The sequence below is a fragment of the Monomorium pharaonis genome, chromosome 1 (genome assembly GCF_013373865.1).
Source record: "Monomorium pharaonis isolate MP-MQ-018 chromosome 1, ASM1337386v2, whole genome shotgun sequence".
In the NCBI taxonomy this organism is placed as follows: Eukaryota; Metazoa; Arthropoda; class Insecta; order Hymenoptera; family Formicidae; genus Monomorium; species Monomorium pharaonis.
In genome coordinates, this window is record NC_050467.1 from 30,029,600 (window position 1) to 30,053,444 (window position 23,845).

At 43.5% G+C, this 23,845-nt stretch overlaps 2 protein-coding genes across 5 annotated transcripts; one reads left to right on the top strand and one right to left on the bottom strand.

The window, feature by feature from the left end:
* The first annotated feature begins 12,256 nt into the window (after positions 1-12,256).
* On the top strand, positions 12,257-16,451 carry LOC118645564. Of its 4 annotated transcripts, none has more exons than XM_036286893.1 (5): positions 12,257-12,389; positions 12,656-12,864; positions 14,085-14,205; positions 14,391-14,564; positions 15,120-16,451. In XM_036286893.1, exons 2-5 carry the CDS (start codon positions 12,688-12,690, stop codon positions 15,725-15,727), a joined length of 1,080 nt encoding a protein of 359 aa, XP_036142786.1. In that variant the 5' UTR covers positions 12,257-12,389; positions 12,656-12,687; the 3' UTR covers positions 15,728-16,451. The 4 variants fall into 4 exon arrangements, with proteins under 4 accessions (XP_036142786.1, XP_036142780.1, XP_036142795.1 ...); XM_036286887.1 differs by having other exon boundaries at positions 12,282-12,389; positions 12,644-12,864; XM_036286902.1 differs by having other exon boundaries at positions 12,283-12,389; positions 12,644-12,864; positions 14,127-14,205.
* Positions 15,976-19,829, bottom strand: LOC118644135 (protein ANTAGONIST OF LIKE HETEROCHROMATIN PROTEIN 1-like). The gene is made up of 6 exons (XM_036286882.1): positions 19,703-19,829; positions 19,262-19,482; positions 18,377-18,776; positions 18,080-18,293; positions 17,006-17,278; positions 15,976-16,851 (listed from the first exon to the last, which is right to left on the bottom strand). The coding sequence occupies exons 3-6, from the start codon at positions 18,763-18,765 to the stop codon at positions 16,522-16,524; spliced, it is 1,206 nt and encodes a 401-aa protein (XP_036142775.1). The 5' UTR covers positions 18,766-18,776; positions 19,262-19,482; positions 19,703-19,829; the 3' UTR covers positions 15,976-16,521.
* Positions 19,830-23,845: the final 4,016 nt, after the last annotated feature.

Below are 23,845 nucleotides of genomic sequence, written 5' to 3' on the forward strand. Positions count from 1 at the left end.
TAAACTTAAAGCTACGTGTGTATTCGCGGCATTCTCTCGGTCGCATTCACACCTTATAAGTACTGTTCGCTTTCGGTGCGATTTTATAACGAATATCTTATTAACTATTTCACACGGGATTAAATATGAATATATAGATATATATATACGCGGTTTGCGGCTCTGCCGGTCGCGTTACAAAGTAATAAACTTAAAACTAAGGTTTTCACACTTCCTCATAGTGTGAGATGCTCTGTGACGCCTGGGGTATGTTGTCGTCGGCTTCCTGGTCGTCGGCGATCGGCGGCGGCTCGTACACCATGACTCTCACGGCGCTCGAGTCCGTTGTTTCCGTCGGCGTTGACGGTCGGCTCCTCGGTGTCGGGACGTACCTCGGCGTTGCCCTTGGTGATTCGGCTCGGTTGTTCGTCCGCTCGTTCATCTCGGCTTCTCGGGCTGTTGTCGTTACGTTATCCATCCTTGTGATGGCTACGGCGAGGCTGCGGATCGGCGCAGCGCCGGATATTGCTGGCGGCTGCAAGGTTAGGTTGGGTTTGGTTTACAAACAATTGAGATATTAATTTTTTAAATTATGCAAATAAGAGCGCGTCAAAGGAAGAGCTCGAACCGCTTGAGCCATAACACGGAAGAAAGAATCTATTCTACAATTGATAAAATTGTTTTAGCGGAGAAACAAAGAAATGTTGGTTGTTTCATAATAATTTTATTATGTGTATGATGGGTGCGTTCAGGGAGACGCTATTAGCGCTATCAGCATCAGTTTATCCTTGTTCTTTTAATGAGTAATGAAGATGGACTGATGCTGGTAGCGCTAATAGCGTCTCCCCGAACGCACTCAATGTATATAATAATGTGTATAATAAAGCAAAAACACAGGGGCTCGATTCTTGAATTCATTCGCAAGAGAAACGTATTCGCAAATTCTGTTCTTATAGAAAAGTTGGTAATTTATTGGCTATCGTATGGCTTTTAACCAATAAACTTGCAACTTTTCTGTTAGAACGAGTATTTGCGTAAATGTTTTTCTTGCGAATGACTTCAAGAATCGAGCCCCAGGACGTATTCAATTAAAAATTTTTATTTCTAAAAAAAATTACATATATCTTTTTGGTTTTTAATAATAACCGCGATAATAATAGTATGACGGATACGACATTGGAGGCGGCGGATACGACATTGGAGGCGGCGGATACGACGGTGGAGGCGGCGGTGGTAGATACGACGGTGTAGGCAGCGGCGGATATGCCAGTGGAGGCGGCGGTGGTGCTGCGTATCCTGTTGAAGCGTACGCTGATGAAACGTACGCAGAACCATGTTGTTCGTACGTTCCAACAGCGTACGCTTTTTTCCTTTCCTTTTGTATCTCCCTCCTAACAGCTGCGTTGATTTGCTATAAATATAAATTTATTTAAAAATTATTTAAAAATATACACGACGATAATAAAGCAAAAACACAGTTGTATTGTTCGTCTGTTTGCTTCTCATTCGCTAAGACTTACGTACAGACTTATACCAAAATGTAATTGTAACATCGCCGCGTAATACTCGTCTGAGAAAAAATATCAAGATCTCGATTCTTGAATTCATTCGCAAGAGAAACGTATTCGCAAATTCTGTTCTTACAGAAAAGTTGGTAATTTATTGGCTATCGTATGACTTTTAACCAATAAACTTGCAACTTTTCTGTTAGAGCGAGTATTTGCGCATACGTTTTTCTTGTGAATGACTTCAAGAATCGAGATCTTGATATTTTTTCTCAGACGAGTATTACGCGGCAATATTACAATTACATTTTGGTATAAGTCTGTACGTAAGTCTTAGCGAATGAGAAGCAAACAGACGAACAATACAATAACGTATTTTATGTGTTACCTTTCGTGACATCATTCCTCCTCTTCCTCCTTTTCCTCCCCTTCCTCCTCTTCCTCCTCTTCCGCCTCGTGGCGGTGGCGGTGAAGGTGACGGCGACGGTGACGGTGACGGTGGAGGTGACGGTGACGGTGGAGGTGATGGTAACGGTGACGCTGGCGGTGGCGGTGGCGGTGGCGTTGGCGTTGACGACGTTCTTAGCATTTTCGAGGGTCTGCTTGGCGACGGACCAACTTTATCTTGCGTCGCCGTCGCTGCTGCTGCTGTTGCTTGCATGTTGCGCGCACTGCGCGGACACACGGGGCACTTGGCCCCTGCAACGTGCTCGGTGGTCACCTCAGTTGTAGCTGTAAAAAAAGCAAATATGATTACGTTTTATAGAAAAAATATACATGTAGTATTTTATAAGTAAATATGATTTACTTATATTAAATATGCATTATGCAGTAATAATTATGTACTTACACTTGCGAGATCGCCGAGACGTCGTGTCGAGAGACATGTTATGTGCCGTCCATGGGCTACACATACAATGATGACTACTCGCTGGAAAATAAATCTTCGCGGTGATAGACAAAGACAACCATATGCGTTCATGAACGCATATGACTGCGTTCAGAAATATCACCTGAATGTCCTTCTCATCGTTTTATTTTTGTTGTTCGGGCAATATAAACAAGGATATAATAAAAATATGCCAGATATTATTGAAACATATAAAACTATAATGTTTTATCAATTTCACGTGTGCTATGTGTATTCTTGCTGCTCGCCAAGTCAGTCCATCAAAAGATTAAAAATTTAATATCAAATCGATCACATTGTATGATTTACAATTTTAATAGTGTGTTTATAATATTAAATAAAATAAATAATTATATACTCCAAAAAGTAGCATCTCTATTAACATGCACAAATTTTATACTTTTTGGTGTCCATATCGCTAAAATGCAATATTCTCGCCGCGTAATGTTTAATTGACCCTGGATTTGATAATAAAATCGGTGATTCCGATTAATTTCCTCCTGATTTTTTTTAGCAAATATGCCTTTTAGAACGGGTAATGTCTTTATGGCTTCTTCCGCTGTCAATTGTTCTGCAGACAAAGGGCATTTAATTTCTACCAGACCATTATCTTCTATGAGACCATCAGGAGAAGCACCAAGGCATGGGTTTTTATAATCAATAAATAATCCGCAAGGTTGTATATCTTTGTTCAATTTTGTCGCCAAATCTTTTAAGGCTTCTTTTTCGTTTTCTCGACCATACCTCATACCTGCGGTGTCAACTACAGAAGGGTACAAAATATTCTTGACTGTCAATGCGCAAGAAGTTGTCGGTCTCATACGGCATACAATTCCAAAATTGGATGCTGTTAACATTTCACGTCTCAATGCTAACCAAATTTCGGATTCACTCTGTTCTATCGTATCTCGTTCGATTTGTTTCCATTTTTTTGCATTTTCGGTAAGCTTTTCTATATGTTTTTCCCAAAATTGTTCAAAAACGTCATCTGAAAGATCTGGTTTTTGTGATTGGGGGCCATAATGACAATCTGTTTTTGATTCTTGTTTCCATTTCCTTTTCCTCCCATCTGTTTTTCGAGATTCCCTGGTTCTTGTAATTTTTATTTGTCGTTGTTTTTCTAACTTTTTAACCATTACAAGAACAGTTTTATCCATATCTTGATGCAGTTCTGTAAGAACTTGCTGTGTATTGTGTTGCAGAACTGATCCTGCAATTCTGGCGTTGTAAGAACCTCGTGCGCCAAAAAATATACCCTTTCCACCCAGTACTTTGCAGATATTGGAATGATACGCTTCTGCAGGATTATTCGTTACGTTTTGTAGAAAGCTATCGGCGTGAATACTTAGATACTTGATAGCATCCATAATTTTTTGATAGAAACCGTGTAATTTCAAATGCGGAACATAATTTATTTCCGATCACGGTCAATTTTGCATTCACGACCACGTTCCTTACATCGTTTATGCTCACCGTACACGTGGCTGGGAATGTTTAATATGTCGAATCGTAATTCCCTCACTTTCTCATGCTGAGGTCGGTCTTTTTCTCTTTGTAACGAAGCTGCTTGCATCACCTCCTCTCGAATTTTTTGCTTATATTTTTTAACGATCTTTCTTGTCTCAATAAAACCAGGTCTTTTTTTCGTTTTCGATTGAGTCATTGCACTTACGATATCCATCTTTTTATCGAAATTGCGAAACATATGGTTATTGCATTCTACTTTTTCAACCGTTATCATCAGTTTGCGATATGAATCATTGTTTTTAATGCTTTTATTGCAACGTTACTTTCTTCACGTCTGCAACTTCGCCGTGCTTTTCAACAAAAGGTTAGGCGCCAGGCGCGTAATTCGCGCCGCACAAAACTCGCGATACTCTCGGTACTTCGCACGACGGCCAAATGCCGGCTAGTCCGCCTCCACACGAAATGGCAGAGGGGCGAGGTTCTTTCTCGGCACGCGGAATAGGAGAGGAGAGGTCTCGCGTAAATAACTAGATCGACTGAATAAAGATAATAAGCATGTATTGAAGTTAGAATGGCAACTGCGTTGCCATCGATTACAATCTAATCGTTATAACGCACTGACCGGTACGGTATATAGCGTACTTAACTCAACATTCACAATAGCTCAAAGCTTACTCTACACAGAATACAATCTACTTCAATATGACGACACACGACGTTAACAATACTTAATAGGCGATAAACGGGATAGGCCGCTACGTAACTTGCGCATTCCGTGCAGAAATCCTCATCTGCGGAAGCCCGCCTCGGTATTGCACAACCGGCTCACACTCTCGGTATGCGGCCGATGAATCCCGGCGGGTATTACTGTACGCGCTATCCCGTCGCGAGACTTTACTTCTTACGCAAATACAAAGATCGACTGTCGGCTTGACATATTCCCTGAGGGAGGAGACAATAGGCGCAATAACTACTCTATACGAGGCGAAGATCGACACGGCCCTGCTACGCGGTGACTCGACTCTCGGTATCCCGAGAATAATAAATCCGCCTACCGAACGCTCGGTAGGGTAATTAATTCTCACTCTCTCTAAAGGCCGGGCCGGTCGTCTTCGCTCTTACCGCGTGGTCGAAGTGGTGGCCTTACAAGCAGGGTAGCGTCGTCGATGGCCGTGGAACCGCTCTCGTTGCTATCTCGCCGAACAGTGACGAACCGTGAGCGGTCGGGGGCGCCGCGGACGCCGGCAGCGGCCCGCGCATCGATCGCGCTTCGATTTGCGCACACCGATCGCTAGTCGATGGGGGGTTCTACGCCCGTCCTGCAGGATCTCAGCGTCCGAGGGCGCCTCTGGTCATGACGCCGCGTAATTTGAAGGCCGCGGATTGCACGCCACGATGTCCTTTTGGCTGTTTCGGCTGCCGCTGAGCCGGCTCGGGGTTGATCAGGTCCCGTCCGGCCTACTCCTCGGGGCCGTGGCTACCGCGCCGGCTGGGGCTTCCTCCATCCTGGTTGTCGGATGTAGGGGCGCATGCTTTCTCCCCGGCGTCGCCTCCGGCTGCACCGGACTGCTGCTCCTTTCTCTACAATACAGTATAACGGCAGTGTCTGTCCCCTGACTTTTACAACGTATCTGTACTGTATGCAATTACTTGCCCTTGCTCGCTATCCTCCGGCTGTCCGGGACCCCGCCGCTCGGTCGTCTATGCTTCTCATTCATCTTCCCTCGACGGCTGCTCCGTTAATCACAAAAGGTCATCTTGGCGCACCACCTCTCCCGCGGATCGCGACTTCCGCTAGGCGGATACCTACGTGTCTTAAGAACTAACAAAATCTTATTGAGAAAAGGAGAGGCCGCTCCTCCCCCGCTCGGGGTAATGAGCGGCCCCAAATGACCTTTTCCCGGCCGGGCCATCCGGCCCTTGTGACTGACGAAAAACGTCACGTCACAACTCCCCCCTCCCAGGGAAGGACCGAGGAGGTCTTGGCCAACGACGAACGTCGGTGACCACCAATTTGACACAAAACACAAAATTTCATCAAAATCGAGCGTTTACGCCCACACACAAAAAGAACTTCCGCACTCAGTATCTCACCCTACTCGCCTCCATCGTTTCTGTCTCCTCCTCATCGTGACCAGTCGACTTTACACAAATAACTCAACTTAACCGTGACTCTCGCTACTACACTGGCGTCAGGGCAACTTCGCCACGCCCGGATTCATCGCCAACCAAGAGGTTCGCCTAAACCGATACGCGTCGCGACGCCTATTTTAAGGGGATAGGGGAATATGGGCAAAAGAAACATCCGTGTACTCGTGCCTAGTACACCAAAAAAAATATTTTTTCCCCATACTAAGAGGGGCAGTACGTCTCTCCCGATCTCCGGCTCGGAGCCTTCATGAGATCACGACAAAATCACAGAGCAAAAAAAAAACAACAATTAAACAAAACTGGGTGGCGCACAGCTTAACAACAAAAGAAAACAGGGCATTAGTCCCTCGGTCGGGTCGCTGTGTAGTTACCGTGGGGTCTCGCGGGAGCGATCCTATGTGCCTCCCTCGTGCTCCTGGTCCTTGTTACCCCCGCTAGCGACGCCTCTGGCCGTTCCCTCGCTGCCGCTCGGTACTCTCGCGGCCCCGTCGACTCAACGACCGCTTCCTGCCCCGGCTACGGCTTCGGGGTCCCCGCTTCGCTTGCACGGTGGCCCCTTCCTGGTAGGTGGGGCCGCACCGGGGGCAGGACCTGACCATCACTCCACTCTGGCCGCATCCAAAGCAAAAGGCCCTCATCGGCTGTGGGCAGACCGAGTATCGATGGCCGCCCCCGCAGTTCCAGCAGCCCTGCGGTAGTTCTGCGGGGCCTATTGCGCCTCGGGTGTACTCAGCGCTCCTCCCCCTTTCTCTCGGTACGGTCTGCGCCTCGGTAAGGGTCCTCGGGGAAGAGCGGGTCATGGTATCGACATCCCGGGTGGGCCTTCGCTCCCCTATGTCACGCGCCCGCAGATCAGTTTGGGACATCGTGTTGTCCCTCGCCGGTGGTCGGGGCGTATTACTTCCCACCTCTCGTGTGGGTATCCGCACCCTGATATCGCGTGCTCCGAGGGTGGTTTGGGTCCCGTAGTCCACCAGAATGGGGAGGTCCCTCACTACGGCCCCTTGCGTCGTAATCCGGGTGGCCAGGATGCTTCTCTGAACGTCCGCCACGTCCGTCCAGAACCCCGGGTGACGCTCATTAATGTAATGCACCAAGTCGCCGTAGCGGAACAGAAATGCAATCCATTCCTCCATGCTGGCGCTCCTCGGTATCTTCACTCGGTAGTATCGCTCAACTCTACATTTGGGGCAGGGAGATTATAAGGTTTTAAATCTTGTACGTGTATTTTTCCCGCGGGTTTCCCATCCAGCCCCACTAATTCGTAAACTACAGAGGACAATTTTTGCTCTATACGGTACGGTCCCTGAAACTTAGGTGCCAATTTTGCCGCAAAGTTCTGTGCAGCCGACGACAGAGTGTGTTGGCGCTTCAACACCAACTCCCCCCGCCCAAAGACGCGATGTCGGCGGCGCAAATTGTAACGTGACGCTTGTTTGTCGTAAGCCTCTCCCAAATTCTCGGTAACCCAGTTCCGCAATGTTTCCAACTGTTTCATACGATCTGACCACTCCTCGGTGGTTCGAACTTCGACCTCCGCCACGTCATTCTTTTCTCCTCGTAGCAGTTCTCTCGGTAATAATTCACGACCTAAGTTTAAGAATGCTGGGGAGGTTCCTAACGACGAATGCGAGGCGGTATTATACGCGAATCGGAACTCGGAGATGTGCTTGTCCCACTCGCGGTGATCTCGGTCGATGAATGCCACAATCATTGTTTTTAATATTCTGTTCACGCGCTCAACCGAGTCAGCTTGGGGGTGGTAGGGTGGTACGGTGGTATGTACTATTCTGTTTCTGTTCGCAAAAGCCTTTATAACTTTATTGACAAATTCCGTGCCGTTGTCTGTCAGCAAAAATTTTGGGGTGCCCCATCTCGATATCACAAGGTCTTCCAGGGCCTCTTTGATCTTTTCCCCATTCGCTGCTCTAAGCACTCGGCACTCGATCCATTTAGTAAATAAGTCCTGCACTACCAAAAGATACTGAAAACCTGCCTTGCTGCGGGGTAGCGGACCCATGATGTCCGCCGCTACTACCATCCATGGGCCCTCCGCGACGCGTCGGCCCATCATTCCCGCCGGACTTGTCTGATCTACCTTCGTCCGTTGGCAGATATCGCACGTTTTTAGGTATTTTACCACGTCTCTGAACATTTTTGGCCAAAAATACACAACGGCTAAACGCTGAAATGTCTTATCAATTCCCAGATGACCGGCCTGAGGTGCGTCATGGGATTCTCGTAGTGCATGTGCTTGTAACTCACGCGGCAACACGAGTTTCCATCTATCTAGATCCTCTATTATGTCGGAAACGATAGGCTTCGGTCTTAGAAAATATAATTGGCCTTCGACAATTTTCCATTGGGGAAAGCGTCTCGGATGCGCGAGTACCTGTTCGTAGCGCGTTTTGTACCATTCATCCTCGGTATTCGGGACGTCAACGGCCTCAGTTGCCGCTAACATCGTGACCTCGGTACCTAAATTTTCCCTATCTTCGAACATACGCGACAACGCATCCGGAACATGGTGTAGCGCTCCCTTCCTATACTTTACTTCGTAGTCGTACTCTAATAATTTCAGTGCCCATCTCGCTAACCTACCAGTGGGATTTCTCAAATTGTGAAGCCAGCGTAAGCTACTATGGTCCGTAATAACAGTAAAGTGGTATCCTTCTAAATACGGTCTAAATTTTTGTATCGCCCACACCACCGCCAGGCATTCTTGCTCGGTAACGGAGTATCTCGTTTCCGGATCCGCTAGGGCTCTACTCGCGAACGCGATTACTCGTTCTTCCCCCTCAATTGTCTGTGTTAAGACCGCTCCGATACCCACCGCGCTCGCGTCGGTCTGAAGCACAAATTCCTTTTCGAAGTCCGGGCACGCTAAGGTCGGCGTAGCAGAGAGGTGTTCTTTTATGCTAGCGAAGGCCTCTACTTGTTCGTTTCCTCACTCCCAGCGCTTATTCTTTCTTAATAGCCTCGTGAGCGGCTTGCTGGTGGAAGCGAACCGGGGAATGAAGCGACGATACCAGCTCGCCATGCCTAAGAATCGACGTAACTGCTTAATATTTCGCGGGGCGGGGTATTCTAACACAGGGCGGGTTTTCTCTGGGTCCACCGTTAACCCGTCTTTTTGTACAATAAAGCCCAAATAACGAACTTGAGATCTACAGAATTCGCACTTCTCGGTATTAACAGTAAGGCCTGCTGACGTGATCTTCGCTAGGACGCGTTCTAACCAAACTAGATGTTCCTCGAACGTCGGTGTGGCAATGACTATATCGTCTAGATATGCAAATGCGAATGGCTCCATTTCCGGTCCTATCAACTTATCTAAGAGCCGTTGGAACGTGGCTGGGGCTCCGGTTAGACCATATGGCATTCGCGTAAAATGGTATAAGCCCTTCCCTGGTACGCTAAAAGCAGTAATTTCGCGGCTTTCTTTAGCCAGCGGGATCTGGAAATACACTTGGCTCAGATCTATTGTAGAGATGTACTTGGCCGAACGTAACTTATCTAGGATACCGTTCATATTAGGTAGAGGATATGCATCCTTCTTTGAGACGCTATTTACTTTACGAAAATCCAAACAGAACCTATACTTCCCATTAGACTTTTTAACCATCACGATGGGGTTTGACCATTCACTATACGAAGGCTCTATTATTCCACTGCTTAACATTTTGTCGACCTCCGCGCGTATGGCCTCCTGCACGCGAGGTGATACTACGTAACATCGTTGCCTAATCGGCGGGTGTGATCCCACGTCAATTCGGTGTTCCGCGAGGGACGTCACCCCCGGGGTCTCGGTAGGCGTCGGGACTGTCTGTTTTAAAAAATTGTCAAGCGTTTTCTGCTGAGTCTCGGTAAGCTCGGGTAGGCCGCTACACACTCTCTCGGTATGGCTCTCCGCGCTAAAGGGGTACCGCTCCGCGGAGCTCTCCGCGAAATGCCACTCCGAGGCGGCAAAATCCAAACAGACGCGAAACTTCCGTAGAAAATCCATTCCGATAATACAACGCACAGCTAACGTGGGTAGTAAGCCCACCGGCAGAGTATTCGTAATATTCTTTAATCTTAATGGTACCATCACGGTCTCTCCCACGGAAACGATCTCCCCATTCGCCATTCGGATCTGGGCCCCTCGGTCTCGCAAACTCGGTAAGCCTATCTCTTCGATAATATCGATGCCCTCCCTTCCGAACAGCGTACGACTCGAACCTGAATCCACTAAAGCATTTAGTCGCCTACCTCTAACATAGATCGCAAAATATCGCAAAGGGGGAATCTCAACGCTCTCCAAGGTGACATACGAGGGCTCGACGCTCGACATCGAATCTGACTTGCGGGCCTCGTCCGAATTGCCTGGAGTCGATAGGGCCCGTCCTATCGACTCTCGCGCCTGTTTCCCGAGCACGTAGGGCACGTTTTAACCGTAAAATCTTGTTTCCCGCAGCGATAACAGTGGATCTTTCTAGGTTCTTCGCATTCTCTCGAGAGGTGTCTTAGCTTTCCGTAATTCCAACAACGAATCTCCGATTTCCGGGACGTACTTGGTGCGCCCGACGCGACGGATGAGGCTGTATTTGCACTCGCCGCACTGGCGGGGGATGTCTCCACTGCCGCCGTTCTCTTTTGACCGTTCCGTTTCGCGTCGCCTTTACCCGAACTACCTTTCCCTTTCTTCCTCGGTATGTCCAACCCCGCGGCGGTGATTGCAGTAGTCGCCTTAGTATTCCCGCGGGGGGGCCTGTACGCTAATTCCGGGAAAATAGAACGGGGTTCGGAGGGGCTCGGTAGTTCTCTGCGGCGTTATAGCTACACTCCACCCGCGCGGCGAGCCTCTCCAACGAACGAAAATCATCGATCTTATCGCGTGGCACCGCTACCTGCAACCGCGGCAGCATATTTCGATGCGCGTAACCTAATTGTTCTTGTAGAGGCCACGGGAGGTTCAACCTATCAAACAAGGCCTGAATGCACGTCAGGAAGTCGGCCACCGGTTCGGCCGTCCCCTGTGTTCGACGTAGGATCTCGTCGCGCAGTGCGAACTGAAAATCCGGTTCCCCGAATCGGGTACGCCACGCGTTCTCAAAGTCCCTCCACGTATGCCAGTGTGCTCGATTCGCCCGGTACCAATACAACGCGATGCCGCTTAGGAAAAAGGGCAGACACTTAAATATGTCTTCGTCCTCCACGGGAACCAGCGCGCGTCCCTCCTCTATTCGTATTAAAAACGCCTCCGGGTCACTACCTTTGGCTCCCGTGAAATTTAAATTCCACTTCCTCATCACGTTGTAAACCTCGGTAGCGGGATTGTTTGCCCGGCGCGGCATTTCGCGCGAAAACGGAGCCGCTCGCTCCACTCGTGGTGGCTCGCGAGGGGGTGGGACCGCTAACTCGATGCGCGGCTGTTTGAGGGGGGACGGTACCGTTGTAACCGGGTTAAGCTAACGAAAGAGTATGCTTCGGAAATTATATGTGAACAGACCTTTGATGTCTTCTCGATCCGGCCGATATTCACGGTCGCCAGTTCCTTTGACCATCCCAGGAACAAGGTTCCACGTCTCCGAGTCGCCTCTCGAACTGCCGGAACGCTCGGGACCCGCTGTGAGCTGCCGTCGCACAGGACACGTATTCCAATTTTTAGGTTATGTCTTAACTAGCACGAACGGTTCACACTAAACTAATATGTCTAATCCCCTTTTTTCTGTTTCAGGTGCTGCTGCAGGACTACCCTCGGACTTCGCTGGACTGCCCTCGGACGCCTCTGGACCACCACGCCCTTCCGGATTCACCCTCAGGTAAGTACGACACCAAGGTGCTCCCCTAACCTCAAAGCCGGTTTTACTAAGGACGATTCTCCCGTCGGAATCACTGGACGCCGTCTCCAAGGATGTGGACAACGCACACAGAAGGTAAGTATGTATAACACTTAATGTTAATGTTGTTAACCAAAGATTATTTATTAATACACTTAAGATTTTCGTGATGCACATTAACCCCGTACGCGGCGCTTAAATTCACAATCTAGTACGAATTCGTGGCTGTTGTTATGCGCAGTACACATTCCGCACGCGACGCTAACTGACTGTTGGGCTGCGTTCGGAAACACACACTGGGTACACACTGGTGCACACCAGCTGTTCGGAAACACTCGTGTGTACTCGGTGTGTGTCCGTGAGGGGTCGTTCGGAAATAGTGAGTGTGGCACACCGTGTGCCACTAAACCACCCGACGAAAAAGTGGGTTGACTCGGTGTGAATCGGTGGCGCATGCGCAATTATATGCATGCGCCACCGATTTCATGCATGCGCAATGTTTGTAAATAATAATCTATAGTGAATCTCTCTGAACCTAGTCGTATCACAGCTAACGTAAGTTAACTTAATTAATATTAAAAATATTTCTTATTATTTATTAAAATGTTATATATATTTCTTACATACATGTAAGAATTTATTGATTTAATTATTATTATATAGTTTCCATGTAAATATGTCATGTTGGATTTGCAAACATTTATTTATACTTTGTGATGCTATTGTAACGATAGAAAATTGCATGATATATTTAGTATATATTTCTGTTTTACATATTGTTATTTATGATATTCTTATGATGATATTAGGATTCTTACTAGATTTTATATCGGGATCAGTATCCGTTGGTTTCATGTTGGCGGCGGCGATTATCATCGCTACCAGCCAAGTAAAGGATATTCTTGGGCTCAAAGTTTCCGGTACCAAGTTCGTGCAAGTCTGGCGAAGTATTTTCGAGCACATTGGCGAGACGAGTTGTTGGTATACCGCTTTGGGAATTGTCTGTATAATCATTCTTCTACTTCTTCGAGTAAGTGCAACACTATTGCATTACATTTGCAGTTTAGTTTAATTTACCTCCTAGCTAACCAAATCTGCAAAAGCAGAATCCCACACAGCAGATCCATAGCCTACTGTGTCCGCATTAGGCTTGTGTTTCGTAGACAGAATCTGCTGGACAAAATCTGACAGCATATTGGCAGCAGAAAAAAAGCAGATCAGTCGAATGCAGTCGCTGTCCGACAGAACACGAGCCTAATGCAGACACAGTAGACTATAGATTTGCTGTGGGATTCTACTTTGGGTTTGGTTAGCTGGGCTGTTGTTTCGGTACTTAGACAGTAAAGTCCGGCCACAATTCTCTTTCAATCATTTATTATAGTCTATAGACTTGAAATTATGTTAAAACTAAATAAAGTTAGAAGTGTGATTCCGATTTCTATTATAATTTTGTTATTAAAAACCGGTAAAGAATTAATTAAATTTTAATCAATTTTAAATAATTTATAATCATTTTCAATAAGTTTCTCAATCAATAAATCACAAATAAAATTATTTTTATTGCTTCGCTATTAGAAATTGCATACGTAAATTAAAATATAAACATATAACAGCAACATGGCAACAATAAATGATTGATAACAAATGTATGCTGACACGTTGCTATTAATTTGACATTGTTAAAAGTAGAATTTAAATGAGTTTAACCTGACAGACATAATGCTGTCTCACCTTGTTCCGAGTTTGTTTAAATTAGTTACTGCACGATTGTTGGCAACATAACTGCAACATTAAGACGTTTGACTATCTGAGATCTTGATGTTGCAGTTACGTTACCAACAATCGTACAGCGTTGATAACAACATGTCAGCATCAATTTGTTATCAATCATTTGTTGTTGCCATGTTGCTTTTATATCGCCAACAATATAATGTATTATTATTGCTGACTGTTTCCTTTTTTAAATGTCCTCAACCGATTGCATGTATAAGTAATCATGCTGCTGAATTTGTAATGTGTAATGCAATATGCCAAATATGCCAAAATATATCTATTTAGGTTTAGGTTCTTTACTTTAAATATTAATAAAATTATCTTAACTTGTATAATTATCATTGATTTTTTATTATATGTAATTAGACCAATGTTTTACTTTGTGTTTAATATATAATTATATTTTTAGTAGATTTAGTTTATTTATATACTGCTAAAAATTACACAATTTTTTTAGTTTATTAATTTTTATTACAGATCAGTATACATACAATGTTCAATAATATAATATTAATACAGGGTCGGCACAAGGTTGTCATGAATGAGGACAAACCTCTATTGAATAGCGATGGAAATTTACTTATCCAAGATATACAAGGTGACGAGTTATTATATAAGTTTCAAAACTATATAAAGAATAAAGTTAAAGATTATTTTGTAATTTTTTATTTTCAGTTTTAATACTTATAGATTTCTATATTATATATAGATATAAAACAGTAGTTTTTCAACAATTATGTAATTATTGGTTATTGATTAAAATATAATTATTTTATTTTACAGAAAATGAAATCTTTGCTGTACCTATGTCTAAAAGTACTTTAGAGTTTTTCAATTTATATGTGAATCAAGAGTTATATAATGAGGCTTCAACATCACAGAACAACGAATCAATGTCATGTGACAATGGTTCAAATGATGCAGGGTGTTCAAGCAAAGTTCATAGCAATTTAGCAGGTAAAATTTTACTTTTACTCCTTTAGTGCTCTTTTAGGTTATAATGTTTATTTGAATGTAATGATTACCGATATATATCCAGTGCATCCGCTACCGATACTACATCCAATAAATTGCAAAGGCCTTGTTATTTTTCGCGAATGCCAATGATAAATTGATGCAATTAATTACAGTTTTGCAACTGGCGACAAGGCATTCAGATAAAATCATTCTGAATATAATAGTCAAACATTTATTTATATTTTGTTACTAGTAACAACATAACATTGCACCATCTGGATTGTTTTAATAATAATGAATTAATTGTGTTGTTTCTCGCAAAATAAGCACATTGTCGCACTTTGTACATCATCAGAATATCTCTCATTTGCTGATTTATGTCATATGAGGATGCATCTATGATCAACGTTATCATTTTCAATCTTTGAATTTCGTCACTATGCAGATAAAATATAGCAAATGTATTTGGGCGTTTGCAACTTATTGTAGAAGTACTTTATAATTACTTAATAATATAAGTACTTTATAATATTATTGTCTATGTAATTTTTGCAGTTTCATCAACAGCATCTTGGAGAGATGACAACGAAGTAAAGTGTCTCATCTATCTTTGGCGAGATTATCAAAAACGTTTCAAAACTATGAAGAGTCGGGATGTGTGGGCTTTAATCTGCGAAGAATTACAAAAGACGTCTTCTGAATGGAGGAAGAAAACTGCAATTCAATGCGAAAACAAGTGGAAAGATATCAAAAGGAAGTACACAGAAGTAAAGGATCATAATAATCAATCTGGTAATGATCCCAAAACTTGCAAGTTTTATGAGGAATTAGAAGACGTTTTAGGAGAAAAACCATGCGTTAAACCTGTCGCTGTTGCGTCTAGTCTTAACAAGAGAAAAATGCCTTCCAATTCTGAAGGCAATTTTGAAGAAATAAATGAAGATTCTGAAACTTCAACTCAGTCTGAAGAAATTCCTTACCAAAGAAAAAAGAAAATGACTAAAATTCAGCGAGAATTAAAAGACTGGTCTGCCGCTCTTATTGCGGATGCAAAAGTTCGGGAAGAAGCGAAGGAACGACGTCACAGAGAAGCTATAGCTGAATCAAAAAATGTGATAGATGCCTACAAAGAGATAATGAATAAATTAATCGATAAATTGTAAGTTCATTTAATATAACAGTTATATAAAATTACAATTTTTATGTTCGGAAAGACAGTATTAACGCTATCAGCATCTATTCTTATCCTACTTTTAATAAACAATGAAGATAGATGCTTATAGCGCTAATAACGTCTCCTCGAGTGTTGCAATACTACATTTTTACAATGTGACTAAAACAATGCTCAAACTTACGGGATAAACCTTATGAGATATTTTCATATTTATTTTCTTATAAACAAAATATTTTATAACGTTATTACATATATATGTTTATTATTTGGTTTTAACATACATATAGTTCGAAAGTATACTTATAAGTATAGCTATTGCATAGCAAAATAAGGTTTATATTAATATTTTGTTAGAATATATTTGCGAAAGATATTACATATATATATTACATACAGTATTACATATGTATTTTGGTTTTAAGGATTTTATACTATTGATCTTATCATTATCATTATGAAAGGCTTTCAGGTGAATGTCGCGTATTAAAACAGCATTAAGCCAATATTTTGCGAACACTGTTTCAGTACGCTACATTTATCCGGAAGCTTTTTATAATGATAATGACACATATTTTATTCCTATCTATGCTATAAAACAGACTGACTAATTATTGATTTTAATAATGTTATTTTATAATAAGAAATACTGATTTAATCTTGTGATAATAAAATAATGTTAAATTTATGTCAAAATAAAAATAAATTTATAAATATTGAGAAGTTGCTTATTTTGTATAAATAAATGTTAATACTAATTTTTTAATAAATTTTATTATTGTGATATTACATTTCTAATGCATTGTGTATCAAGAGGGCCGTTAAATAATCTCGGCGGATCAATCCCCTATCGTCATCAGGTAACCGATTAGGATGGAAATCATTTGCATTATCATCATCATAATCTTCTATATCCTGTATAAAATCCTCAACGTCTTCACAACCTTCGAGGCAAATGTTATGTAATACACAACATGCCAAAATGACATAGGGTATCAGGTGAGCGCAACTCATATCCAAATATTTTAATCGTCGGAATCGTCCTTTAAGAAGAGCGAAAGCTCTTTCAATAACCTGCCTCATTTTTGATAACTGCTCATTGAAATTCTTTTGTGCCTATAACAAAGAAAAAAAATTTAATTCCATCAACAAACTTTGCAGACGTCAGAAACATTTCTGTATTCAAAAACATATAAATTTAAAACTAAAGCATAATTATTACAAACATTCACGAAATAAAAAAATTAAATTTTCCAATAATTAATTATACCTCGGTAATATTGCCTCTGTTGATGTATGGAGTTAAACACCACGACAAGACAGGATAGGCTTTATCACCTATGATGTATTCTTTATTAGGGAAGAAGGCATTTGTATTCGCCATTACTGCATGCCAGAGGTCAGAATTCCTGAAAATCCTCGCATCGTGAACGGATCCAGCAAAACCAACAAAACAGTCTGTAAACATAAGGTTTGCATCACACACAGCCTGCAGTGTTATGGCATATTCCTTCTTTCTAGTTCTATAAGAAATCGGATGTATCTACAAACACAGAATCAAAATACAAGATAATAAAAATTTCTCTTATTAAACTCTATTTTCTGATTTAAAATAATGGCAAATAAATATAATTTTTTCCCCTTCAATAAAGAATACTAAAGGCACTCTTCTGCACACTGCTACCGATAATTGTAGACTCGATAAATGGCATATCTTTTCATAAATCAAAAAAGATAAAACAATGATCGAACCTACTCATATCGTCACATACTTCTTATTCCTGGTATTATTTTATTTTTTTACTAAAAATTTATCTGATACTGTAATACAAAGATTTATATTTTAAAACAAGTTTGAGTGCGTTTTTACTAAGTGCGTTAGTCCTGGTCTACAACCTTGCTTTAATAAATAATTTAAGCTCTAAGCTTTAAGAATTGATCAATCATAATTGATTATTCTTGTCAAATGCGATTGTGATTGGTTAATTCTTAAAGCTTAGAGCTTAAATTATTTATTAAAGCAAGGTTGTAGACCAGGACTTACGTGTCGCATTATCTATTCTATCAGCTCATTCAGATTTGTATCTTCAAATGATACAATAGAATAAAGCCTAGAGCACACGATGCTTTTTTACCTGCTGGATTGCTTGCTCGCGCCTGTGCTACATGTCCTGATTGGTTCTTCTTGATAGTTACAATTATGAGAGTCAATCAGAATGCATACCACAGGCGCGAGCAAGCGATCCAGCAGGTAAAAAAGCATCGTGTGCTCTCAGCTTAAGTCAATAGAATAAATGACGCGATACGTGACGTACTCAGTGGAAACACACTCCTTATAACTTACTTTAGGTGCAGGAATAGCAACGTGACATCCGTCAATTGCCCCAACAACATCAGGAAGTGATCCAATTTGAGAAAATCGACATTTAACATCATTTAATCGGTCACCAACCGGCCATTTGATAAATCTATCGACTATATTATTTAAGGCAGCCACCACTCTCTTTAAGGAATCATGTACGAGTGATTTACTGATACCAAAACGGTCAGACACAGATCTTTAAAAAAATTGCACTTTATTACTTTTTTCGAATATAAAAACTGCATGTATTTAACAAACTTATTGACAACTACTAACTACCTGAAAGAATCAGGAGTTGCGAGTATCCACAAAACTGCGAGTAATTGTGTCCTCACATTTAAAGTATTTCTTCCAGTTTCTGCTGTTCTTATTAAATAAGGTGTTAATATTTGCTCTAAGTTTTCGAATGTTCTTCTAGACATTCGAAAATGTTCTCTAAATTGCCTTTCTGTATAATTTGGTATTGTCATGGTGACATAATTTCTAACTCTTACAACGTGGTTTAAATCTCGGTCAAGAAGCCGCACTTGAAGCATGTTTGCTTCCTGATGCCATCTCTCACATTCATCATCACTACTATCTTCATACGATAGTCTTTTAACAACTGTTCTTAAAATATTGTGTCCAGCCATTACATTGATTATAATAATAATAATTTGTCTATCCATTATAATATAATCTATAATAAAAACCAAGAATTAAAAAAACTAGGTTTAAATATATATATATATATAACAATATGTAAAGTTGGTTACTAAAAAATCACACTTTATTTTTTGATAAGTGTTAAACGCAATCTTGTTTGTGATTTAACATAATTGGTTAAATCCATGTGCAATAATTAATCGCTTGTCAGTGAACAAGCTGGATTTCAAAAATCACCGAAAAAAAGTATTGTAATCTTTTAGCAACTATATGCCCGGATAGCCAAACGTCTTAATGTTGCAGTTATGTTGCCAACAATCGTGCAGTAACTAATTTAGACAAACTCGGAACAAGGTGAGACAGCATTATGTCTGTCAGGTTAAACTCATTTAAATTCTACTTTTAACAATGTCAATATAATAAATGATTGAAAGAGAATTGTGGCCGGACTGTTTAAGTACCGAAACAACAGGTAAATTAAACTGAAATGCAAATGTAATACAATAGTGTTGCACTTACTCGAAGAAGTAGAAAAAAGCAATACAGACAATTCCCAAAGCGGTATACCAACAACTCGTCTCGCCGATGTGCTCGAAAATACTTCGCCAGACTTGTACGAACTTGGTACAGGAAACTTTGAGCCCAGGGATATCCTTTTACCTGGCTGGTAGCGATGATAATCGCCGCCGCCGACGTGAAACTAACGGATACTGGTCCCGATATAAAATCCAGTAAGAATCCTAATATTATCATAAGAATATCATTAGGAAAGAAAAAATTAAATATATAATTAAAAAAATTAAATTTAATATTTTTGTTAATGTAATATTTAATTGTAATATTTTATGAGAAATTAAACTCTACAAGATATATATAATTCATCCATATGAGCAATCAATTTAATTGACCATCCCCTACCCAGAATTTTATTAAAGTGAATGTAATTAAAAGATAACCTACTAGACACATGCAGGCACAGCGTCCATTCGTTCCTCAGCGCACCTCAGTGTCACACGTAGCGTTCGGAAACCTTCCACACTCGAGAGCACACGATATCCCCACTACTTCTCCACTGAAATCACGCAACCACACCACCAGTGGATGTTTCCGAACGCAGCCTTGATGTTCGCGCGGTAAAGTATTTTACGCGACTTGCGCGGAGCTCCTGACACCTCGGAAGTTCAGAGCAGAAAGCTCCCGATGTTCTGCGCGCCCTCCTTTTATCCTGGCGCCCGTCGCTGGTCTCCACCAATCCGGAGATAGCGTCGGTTTTCTGACTGTCCAATCCCGTTCGGGCTTCCCTCTCTGCGCCTGGAACGCCAATCAGGATGTCCAGTCGTGGCGCCGTTTCGTTTAGCCAATGGAAAGATGCCTGGGTGATGATGGCTCCCCTCCAGTTTTTCTGGGCCAGTGGGATCGCTTCGAGCGACCGGGTGTTCTTACGCACTGAAAAGTGCGGTCAGTGTAGCTGTTTACCCCCTCCATGCTTCCTTTGAGGTTATGTGATGTCGTATCAATGCTCGCAACCTCTGCACTTTCGGGTGCCACTCAAACTACTAAGCGCAATTTACATAGAAACTTAGAAAACTTCACAGAATCAATTAATTAACATAAAATTTAATCAAATAGTTGTGTACAGGCATTGCTACGCAGTTTATTGGTAGAAGATATGAAACGTTTGTTGTATCAAAATAATAGAAATATATTTATATAAAATCCATTCTCTTAACCTAATTTCATACACATGCTATATCGCAGTTGTATCTTAGCCTAATTAAACAAAATATTGCTGCAAATAATAAAAGAAACTATGAATTTTTTAACTCTGACTTGATCCTAATTGCACAGGCTTAAGAATATTACTCAGCGCGACTTTCTAATTCGCAATCTTTAAAATAAACAACTAACAAAAAGGAAGATATAATCTTTGCATGATTTTTGAACTATCGACTTGTGAGTCGACTTAAGGCATAATAAAATAAAACGAAATAATTGTTTTCGCCAACGCTACTAATCAACTTAAATCCGCTCGAGCCGGAGACTCCTGGTTGGTCTGCCCTCCAGGTCCTTTGCATCGATGGTTTTGGTCTTGAAAAATTTAACGCCGCTTGGTCCTGGGGTCGGCTCGCCCTCTGGTTGGCTGGCTCTGTTGGTCGGTCGCACCGTCAGCTCCACGCGCGGAGGGGGTCGGGCTGACGGGGGACGTCGCGAAACCTCCTGTAGCGCGCCCTCGAATTTTCCCTGCTCCTCACTTGATTCTCCCGTGCCTAACTCGGGGGTGTGAGGGGGCTCCTCCCCGGCCTGTAGGGCCTCATATCGTACTAACCGTTGCTTAAGGGTGGGGTGAATCCCCTTCGTAGACTCCCCCCTCTCTTCTAGTTTCTGCCGTAATTCCTCGGTACTAAGCATCTCTATCCATCTCTAAGGGGGTGGCTGTTGCGCCATCACGAAGCACGCGAATGACAGGGATCACAAAAATATTTCGGTATCTGGCCTCAATCGAACCCACAGCAGTCCAGTATCCCGATACTCAAGCGCACGCTCCGCGCACCCAACAACAACACGATTCAATAGACGAAAGGCTACGACTTTCCGATCGAGGTCACTTCGCTAAATATCACGAAATTCCAAACAACAATAGACCTCGACCGGAGCGATCACGCGTTTCTGCTGAGACGACCACGGCAACGCACGTCGTGAAAACTATAGACACCGGTCACAGAAATTCGGGCTTCACGAGGCTGTCACGCGGGACGAGGAAAATAACTGCACACTAATTCTATCGCGAAACACGCTCCTTAAATCAATGACATCAATACCTTGCACGAAAAATAATGGCTCAGGTATCCCAAAACAAGCGTGATGATAAAGTCGCGCAGTGGCACTCACTTACGACAAACAAACCATAGCACGCGGCATGCAGCGTACTGTTTACGTTCTCAGGCCGGCGCGCGCGGGCGCGATCCCTTGGTATGCGTATGAGGCACTCGCCTCGATCTCTCGGTACACGCTCCTATCACGCAAGGTCACGCACGATGGCACACTAAGCTTCACGCACCGTACTTCCCTTACACACGGGACAACAATAATAATCGGGGCGACAATAACAACCTTCCATAAATCGCAGACACAAAAATATAATAAGTCTATCAGGGCCGGAAAATTTTCCGGTAGGCAAAATAATAAAAGCGAGAAACGATAATTTCATATAAAGGGACTGACACAAAAGAAAAACACATGCAGTTGCAAAAATGCGACACAAATCTTCGAGACGACAGTACTGCGATCTCTCTCCCCTATTCTTTCGTTAAATCAGTGGCCCCACGTTGGGCGCCAAATTTGCAACGTTACTTTCTTCACGTCTGCAACTTCGCCGTGCTTCTCAACAAAAGGTTGGGCGCCAGGCGCGTAATTCGCGCCGCACAAAACTCGCGATACTCTCGGTACTTCGCACGACGGCCAAATGCCGGCTAGTCCGCCTCCACACGAAATGGCAGAGGGGCGAGGTTCTTTCTCGGCACGCGGAATAGGAGAGGAGAGGTCTCGCGTAAATAACTAGATCGACTGAATAAAGATAATAAGCATGTATTGAAGTTAGAATGGCAACTGCGTTGCCATCGATTACAATCTAATCATTATAACGCACTGACCGGTACGGCTATAGCGTACTTAACTCAACATTCACAATAGCTCAAAGCTTACTCTACACAGAATACAATCTACTTCAATATGACGACACACGACGTTAACAATACTTAATAGGCGATAAACGGAATAGGCCGCTACGTAACTTGCGCATTCCGTGCAGAAATCCTCATCTGCGGAAGCCCGCCTCGGTATTGCACAACCGGCTCACACTCTCGATATGCGGCCGATGAATCCCGGCGGGTATTACTGTACGCGCTATCCCGTCGCGAGACTTTACTTCTTACGCAAATACAAAGATCGACTGTCGGCTCGACATATTCCCTGAAGGAGGAGACAATAGGCGCAATAACTACTCTATACGAGGCGAAGATCGACACGGCCCTGCTACGCGGTGACTCGACTCTCGGTATCCCGAGAATAATAAATCCGCCTACCGAACGCTCGGTAGGGTAATTAATTCTCACTCTCTCTAAAGGCCGGGCCGGTCGTCTTCGCTCTTACCGCGTGGTCGAAGTGGTGGACTTACAAGCAGGGTAGCGTCGTCGATGGCCGTGGAACCGCTCTCGTTGCTATCTCGCCGAACAGTGACGAACCGTGAGCGGTCGGGGGCGCCGCGGACGCCGGCAGCGGCCCGCGCATCGATCGCGCTTCGATTTGCGCACACCGATCGCTAGTCGATGGGGGGTCCTACGCCCGTCCTGCAGGATCTCAGCGTCCGAGGGCGCCTCTGGTCATGACGCCGCGTAATTTGAAGGCCGCGGATTGCACGCCACGATGTCCTTTTGGCTGTTTCGGCTGCCGCTGAGCCGGCTCGGGGTTGATCAGGCCCCGTCCGGCCTACTCCTCGGGGCCGTGGCTACCGCGCCGGCTGGGGCTTCCTCCATCCTGGTTGTCGGATGTAGGGGCGCATGCTTTCTCCCCGGCGTCGCCTCTGGCTGCACCGGACTGCTGCTCCTTTCTCTACAATACAGTATAACGGCAGTGTCTGTCCCCTGACTTTTACAACGTACCTCAGTACTGTATGCAATTACTTGCCCTTGCTCGCTGTCCTCCGGCTGTCCGGGGCCCCGCCGCTCGGTCGTCTATGCTTCTCATTCATCTTCCCTCGACGGCTGCTCCGTTAATCACAAAAGGTCATCTTGGCGCACCACCTCTCCCGCGGATCGCGACTTCCGCTAGGCGGATACCTACGTGTCTTAAGAACTAACAAAATCTTATTGAGAAAAGGAGAGGCCGCTCCTCCCCTGCTCGGGGTAATGAGCGGCCCCAAATGACCTTTTCCCGGCCGGGCCATCCGGCCCTTGTGACTGACGAAAAACGTCACGTCACATTATATACACTACTGTCGCCATCGGCGATAAGTGTTTTGTAAACTAATCCATGCATTTCAATACTACAGTTGAAACCTTGTGCAATAGCATCGCTTTCCATACGTGTGGAACTTATATTGCGATC

Excerpts from the sequence above, each read along its gene's own strand:
- LOC118645564 (XM_036286893.1), top strand. The coding sequence starts at position 12,688 with ATGTTGGCGGCGGCGATTATCATCGCTACCAGCCAAGTAAAGGATATT. Across the intron at positions 12,865-14,084 it reads TCATTCTTCTACTTCTTCGA|ATCAGTATACATACAATGTT; the intron begins GTAAGTGCAACA and ends TTTTTATTACAG. Across the intron at positions 14,565-15,119 it reads AGTTCATAGCAATTTAGCAG|TTTCATCAACAGCATCTTGG; the intron begins GTAAAATTTTAC and ends TAATTTTTGCAG.
- LOC118644135 (XM_036286882.1), bottom strand. The coding sequence starts at position 18,765 with ATGGATAGACAAATTATTATTATTATAATCAATGTAATGGCTGGACAC. Across the intron at positions 18,294-18,376 it reads GCAACTCCTGATTCTTTCAG|ATCTGTGTCTGACCGTTTTG; the intron begins GTAGTTAGTAGT and ends ATTTTTTTAAAG. Across the intron at positions 17,279-18,079 it reads TTGCTATTCCTGCACCTAAA|ATACATCCGATTTCTTATAG; the intron begins GTAAGTTATAAG and ends CTGTGTTTGTAG.